Source organism: Fusarium subglutinans (assembly GCF_013396075.1).
Source record: "Fusarium subglutinans strain NRRL 66333 chromosome Unknown NRRL66333_c0000393, whole genome shotgun sequence".
NCBI lineage: Eukaryota > Fungi > Ascomycota > Sordariomycetes > Hypocreales > Nectriaceae > Fusarium > Fusarium subglutinans.
The window spans coordinates 12,831-19,182 of NW_023502456.1; the positions used below are offsets into that span (position 1 = coordinate 12,831).

At 49.8% G+C, this 6,352-nt stretch overlaps 1 protein-coding gene across 1 annotated transcript; it reads left to right on the top strand.

Annotated features, from left to right (window-relative positions):
• Window positions 1-1,139: 1,139 nt before the first annotated feature.
• FSUBG_13757 (chloroperoxidase) lies at window positions 1,140-2,742 on the top strand (the record flags this gene model as incomplete). Its single annotated transcript, XM_036678682.1, has 2 exons — window positions 1,140-1,325; window positions 1,381-2,742. The coding sequence occupies 2 exons, from the start codon at window positions 1,140-1,142 to the stop codon at window positions 2,740-2,742; spliced, it is 1,548 nt and encodes a 515-aa protein (XP_036530779.1).
• Between the last annotated feature and the right edge of the window lie 3,610 nt (window positions 2,743-6,352).

Here is a 6,352-nt window from a genome sequence, read left to right on the forward strand (position 1 = left end):
CCAATGGTCGCAAATTCTTCGTTCAGCCTTCAACGGCATATGCCGTTGGTAAGATCAGACTGCCTAAACGCACCAAAAGCCATCCGGTCTTCTTTCGTCTCGTGTCCCACGGAGCCTCCGAGAATAAAATAAGGCATCAGAGTCTCCTGCATCCAAAGCATCATAGACTCCCAGTCTGGTGTCTGGTAAACAAACTTTGGGCTTATGAGAGACGCCACCTACCTGTAAGTTGTTGAATCAACCTACCTCCCATGTAAGACGCGTCCTAACCTAGTAGATCTAACGATGCCGTGCATTAGAAGAGCAAAAGTACATCTCTTATGCAGATTTCGGGCGCTCATAAGTTCTCGTGTCGCTGAATTAGGGTTTACTCTTCAGACCGAATGTCCAGGTCGGGCCTATATCATATCGTAATAAAAGCCTCCCGTGCGGGAGGCTGAGGCTGAAAGCCAACCCAACCTCAATATCCCACTTATATCTGTTTTGAAGGGTGCGCGATATTTATTCTGTATGAGAATCAATATTGACGACAACGTATCCGTATGTCCAAACTTGGCGTGCTCTACTTAAACCATCCCTGGTTCCCAAGAGTCTTTGCACCGTGTCAGCCATAACCGTCCTTTCGAACGAAACTTTCACCTCACCTCGCTCAAAGGATCGCACTCTTCACTGCTGCTACTCTGTGAAGCATAAAGCATTGCTCGGTAGCTCGCCCGGACACCTATATAGATTTGCTCAAGCCTAGCATGAAGCTCTTCGCTCCAGGCATTGAGTCCTTCGCTTCAACCCGCAGCGTACCTATTCTTTGAGACATACGGAAGTTTCGGGCACTATTCCTGGAGCCCATGATGAACCTGGCTATCAAGTACGTCTAGTAAACCATTCTCCCTGCATTGAGGGTTAACGTCTGGGGAAGCACACTTCGACTCCTTTTCGGTACAGATCCACCGACTTCACCTTTCTCTGACCTGGATTCACTTTGCATTAACCAAAAGGTTATAAACGCATCAGTCGACGAGAAGGACATTGTCTTACACTGTCACTTGCTGGAGCACTTCGTTTCAATCAAGCCCAAAATTGACATCTGGGCCGTGAGGCATATGATCGATCCAGCCGCAGCATGGACATGCTACATCAATATGGGCGTTCGCCGACTCCTAGATTGGTTCAAGGCGTCTCATGATGGCTACATTGACCTGAACAGAGACATTCCTCCCCTGGATGTCATTCTCGTATGGCATGCGTTCTTGCAAGACCCAGTTGCATGGGGCGACTTTATCGAGAAGTCTCAGCTATTCTTTTCTCGGTGGAACCCTGATGAACTGGTGTGTATTGTCGTCTGCTTTGATGCTCAAAATATCAGCAATTAACTCTTTTTAGTTGAAAGCTCTTGATGGCAACAGGCAGGGATCTTTCGCGCCTTCGCCGGAGTGCGTGGACAGGATCAACCGTGTGTACCACGAGGCAGATACCTGCAGCCTCATGAGCATGTCGGTCGATTATGTCCTCTGCGCCAGTCCCAATGAAACGACTCAAGAGGTGATTCGACTATTCTCCCAGAAGAGACTGAACCACACCGCCATGACGCCAAGAGGTCAACAGAGATTCTTTTACGACTTCCATAAAGCCGTCCAGCGTCAACTTGACCTCGCAGAACAAGACGTCAAGTTCTCCTGGCATCGCATATACGTGTCTCGTGAGGACAACGAGCGGGCGTTGAAGCCCGCCATCCAGCGCTACCAGAGGTTCTTCACTCTGGAGATGTTCAGAGAGGAGATCGGATACTGGCGCTTCGAATATCCAGATCATATTCGATTTACCGATTTCGATATCCATCTCGTCTGGAGAACACACAAGCTCGCACCCCAGAAATATGAAAGGTTTTGTACCAATTACTTCGGTGGCCTCGTATACATGATTCCGGATCCCCCTGATGACCAAGAGGTGGGGGTCTCCCGGCGCAATAGTAAGGATCAGATCTATGAGCACTTGTTTGGCGAGGAGTATGCCTTGTGTTTCTGCTGGCCATGTGTCAAGGGAAGAACGGACAAGCCTGCGGGCTGGCACTCTTTCAGGCGGCTCACTAGGCCAGTGGTGAAGACAGAGTTGGCAGCGGAGATGGACCGTCGCCGCGCCGCAGCTGTGAGCATTCCTCTGGACTTTGCTGAGAAGCAATGCCGCAAATGTGGCTCTCATCCCCGGAGACATTGTCGAAAGAAGGACATGATTGAAGCCTCGGCAACAAAGCCTAAAACTCTTAGGCGCTCACTATACGATCGCGTTCCGACGCCTGGAACATCAGTCACCTCTCCCTACACTCCGAGTCAGGACCATCCCTTTGCTGTCCCGTTCAGAGACCCAGGAATGTCCCCGTTTCGTTCTGAGATTCTGGACCAAACCCGTCTGCAGTCTCAGTCGCCTTCAGCAGCATCAGTTTTGGTGACTCTAGAGCCTACACAGAGAAACGGAGACACGGACCCCCGAACCTACAATCGAAGTCACAATTCTACCCCTGACCTCACCGTCGCATCTACACAGTCAGGCGACAGCGATATCGAAATCGATCCCACTTACTATACCCTGACAAAAACCCTGAGTATGTACCAGATATCTGCAGACGCGAGCGAGCTCACTCCACGTACCGGCAACAGGAATGCCGATGCAACAGCCGATGATCCACGATATGTATCTAATGTTCAAACATCAGATGGCCCAGAGCCCGGGGCGTGGTTAGCTGGTTAGAGTTGCAGTATGTTAGTTACCAGCCACGGCGGAGGCTATCGATGATGGACGTTTCACTAGTATTTCTGGGGACGGTAACTACCAAGAGGTACTGTAGTTACTCCAGAGATACTCTCCAAGCTACCTTGTTCAAGTCGACGAGCTGGTCGCCCAATACAGCGCTCGTGTTTTCTCCACCTTGGCCAGTTATGAGTGACCCGACATGAAACCTGAGAGGAACGTGAAATATTGACTGATTAGAGTGTTTGTCTCTGGCCACACGCATCGATGATTCAGAGTGAGGTCAACCAGTTGCGTCTTGAATCTTGACTCGGTGGCTTCCTAGTGCCTTGGGCCAGAGTCTCGACTCGTGCTCATTTGCTTGTCCTTACCCTCGCATAAGACACAAGGTGCATTAGTGTAGGTTGGTATATGTGCTGTAACGTCTGGGGGGGCTATATCATAGCACTTCTCAAAACTTACAGGTCATTTGGGATCTACGTTGGTAGTCTCAAGGGGAATATTGGCGACTAGCCAACGGCGGCTAAAGCCATCCCCGCCCTTTCTCTCCCTCATAGCTCCATGTGATATCTGAGACATGCAGCACGCCGAGGGAGCATAAGCACACACAAGAGCTGGGACTATCGATCGGTAGGGCACGGCCACCGGCGTAAGGCCCGACCCATTGACGGAAACAATCACACACATAAACCTTTACATATGTATGTGTATGTACGAAGGTCAATGCGTGCCGTTGGCTGTGCAGAAGACATGTATGTATCAACCAACTCCCGAGGCCGGTAAAAAGCAATATTGTGCATCCTCCAGAATGACCTGTCTGCATAATCCGTACTAGCAGTTATTTTGTGGAATGTGCTATTCGATCTGCTGCAGCTTGTCCCTGGTCCTCTCATTGTCGTTGTTTTTCTTTTTACCGCCTCCGCCAGACTTTGTCTTTCGTCCCTGGAATTAGCCATGGTTTCTTGCACCACATATAGAGATACATCGAGAAAAAGCAATATGAAACGGTCGTACGATGGGGGCAAGCAACTGCATACGAACAGGGAGCAACATGTCCAACAAAAGTAAACCTAAGTCAAGGCTTAGACGAACATGGGAGATTCGAAATTTTCTCATCGGGGTACCAATCGCTCTCTAAGCATGGCTTGTTTCCTCTCAGCATCAAATATGGCTTCGCCTCCAGTCATAGGCAAACATCTTCGGAATGCATTCAAGCCATGGCTGTGATGATCGACAGCTATGAATAGCAGTTGGCGCTAACATGTGTCAAGACGTTGCATCCGTTCAAAACCATCATTCCCTTCTCCATCACCACATGCCACTGGAGTTGTCTTTGGATTGCACTCCACAGATGTTTGCCACGCCCTGCCATGTGTGGCTGGCAAATAGTTTTCATCACGTTTGTCCAGAGTTCATTGTCTCAAGGCCATGTTTTTCGCGGAAAGGTTTTGACTGACAGTCACAAACAGCGTGGCAAGCCACATGGAAATAATCCCAGTCATAAGCAAGGGGGCATATTCAACGGTCCCGGAAGAATCCCGTTAACGGACCGTGGTAAGCGCCAACCCGATGTTCTCCCTTTGATGAATTGAGGCGTCAGAAACTGAAGTGATAAGGTTGCTGCTATGGCTGTTTCCAATGAAACACATCGGGGGTCAGGACCGACATCCGCTGATCACCCACCAACTTATTCCGAGTTTAATAGTGCATGTTTTCATTTATTTGTGTATGCTAGATTGTAGTCAAATGCCCGAATACCTACCGTAGTCGCAGTCTTGTGAAACAACACCGCTCCAGGTCGTTGGTGGGTTTAGCTAATATCGAACAGGGTTTTATGTCGGTCGCAAGCGATCTCCAGCAACGGGTTCCTCCAAAGCGCTTATAAGCTGGGGTGCTTGAAACAGTTTTCGTACAGACATAGCTCAGCAACAAACCTCGTATCGTAGAGCTCCCTGGTATTGATGTTGCGTTGAGACTATCGAGTGGCTGCTGAGGGCGGCGAAGGGTGTGCATTGGATGCCAGCATCGAGATCCGGTCCAACAAGACTGCAACGATGTCGTCGACTGGCCTGTACCCCCAAGACTACTTGTTGGTATCAGCAAGGAGGTATCTGAAATGTGACAGTACTGCATTTCGGGGTGGCTCTCCCCCCATGATCGTCCCTTGCCGCCCTTTTGAGTTGCCCTGTTGAGCCTGGCAGAGTTAACGTGTCTCCGCCACCGTGGTGCATCTAGAGATCATCCCAAACCATGTTGGAAACATCGTCTTTTCGCGTATGGGTGATCAATTGCACATCTTGTGAGACGGTTGACTACAAGATCAGGTAGTCAGACAACCATCTCCACACGATCTTTCCTCCCTACGACACAGCGGGCCGTAATCCTATTTAGCCGTCGAACTCGACTTGATTGCAACAGGCGCATGACTCTTCTCGCAACCCACAGCATTAGTTTTGCGATGTCCTACTTGAGAAGGAGGATATGTTCTCGGCGAATCTTCAAGATTGCCTGCAGATCCTTTGGACGACATTTCACTACAAGGATTTTGGCCTTTTGCAGGATTCGCGTGATAGTCCTTGTACATCTTCACTTGAGGTAGTTGAAAGGAGACATGGAGTTTTAATGAACAAACACAGACAGCTGTGGGCTGAAACTGGCGTATATGAGGTTGCGATCAAACATGTTTACTCTTGACAGCAACGTAGTGAGATTTCTCGGCATGGGAGATGACGTGGAAGACGAATGGTATCCCCAAATGTTTCTCTAGAGCACCCCCCTGAACTGATCCTCATCCTGATCCTGCGGCAAACGAGATCACAGCATGCTACACGCCCGCTAGTGATGCTATGGTAAGCTCAACGGCCCGAGTTTGAGCGTTTGGAGATTGGCAGCAAGGGCAACAACTGGGACCAACTATTCTGAAAGGGGAGAGCTCAGAAGAGCCTAATGCAATGCCCCCCATTTGGTCAATCCATGAAGTTGACAGGACCTTGAAACTCACTCGCTCAAGAACGAATCGCCATACCAGCCAGCCGTGCGTCCAAGGACAAGAACCGGAGGCTCTTCGACAGATCCTGAGTCGGCAAAGCTGGGTCAAGGGCCTGACGTCCCGACGATCCTTTAGGCGATGGACTGATTTGAGAAGAGACAGAATCCATGACGGGAAGTTCCGTTCATGGAGATCCTTGAAGAGAAAGGCTTATGTTGCGCTTTATAACATGGGACGAAGTCGATCAAGTTTCCTTTGACACGGACCAGAGTTACCCGAACAGGCAATCTTGTCGTGGTGTGTGGGGGGATAACGGTCGACGAGGTTAGGGGCGCCAGACTCTCGGGCAAGGGATTGAAAGCTGGCAGATGGTGAGAGCACGTCCTGTACCGTAGCCGCAACGCCACCCATAACAAAAGTCCAAAACGGAACAAGCCGTTGAACAGGAAATGAACCAATTCTAGAATCGGGATTCTGCTCGCCAGAATGGAGTTAGTAAAGTGGATGAAGCCGAGCATCATGAGGGTTCAGCAAGGTCGGAGGATGCGGATAAGAGGCGTAGTTCATTTCGTGTATGACCTCCTTAGTAGCGTTGTTGACTTCGCCTTGCGTGCGAGCAAA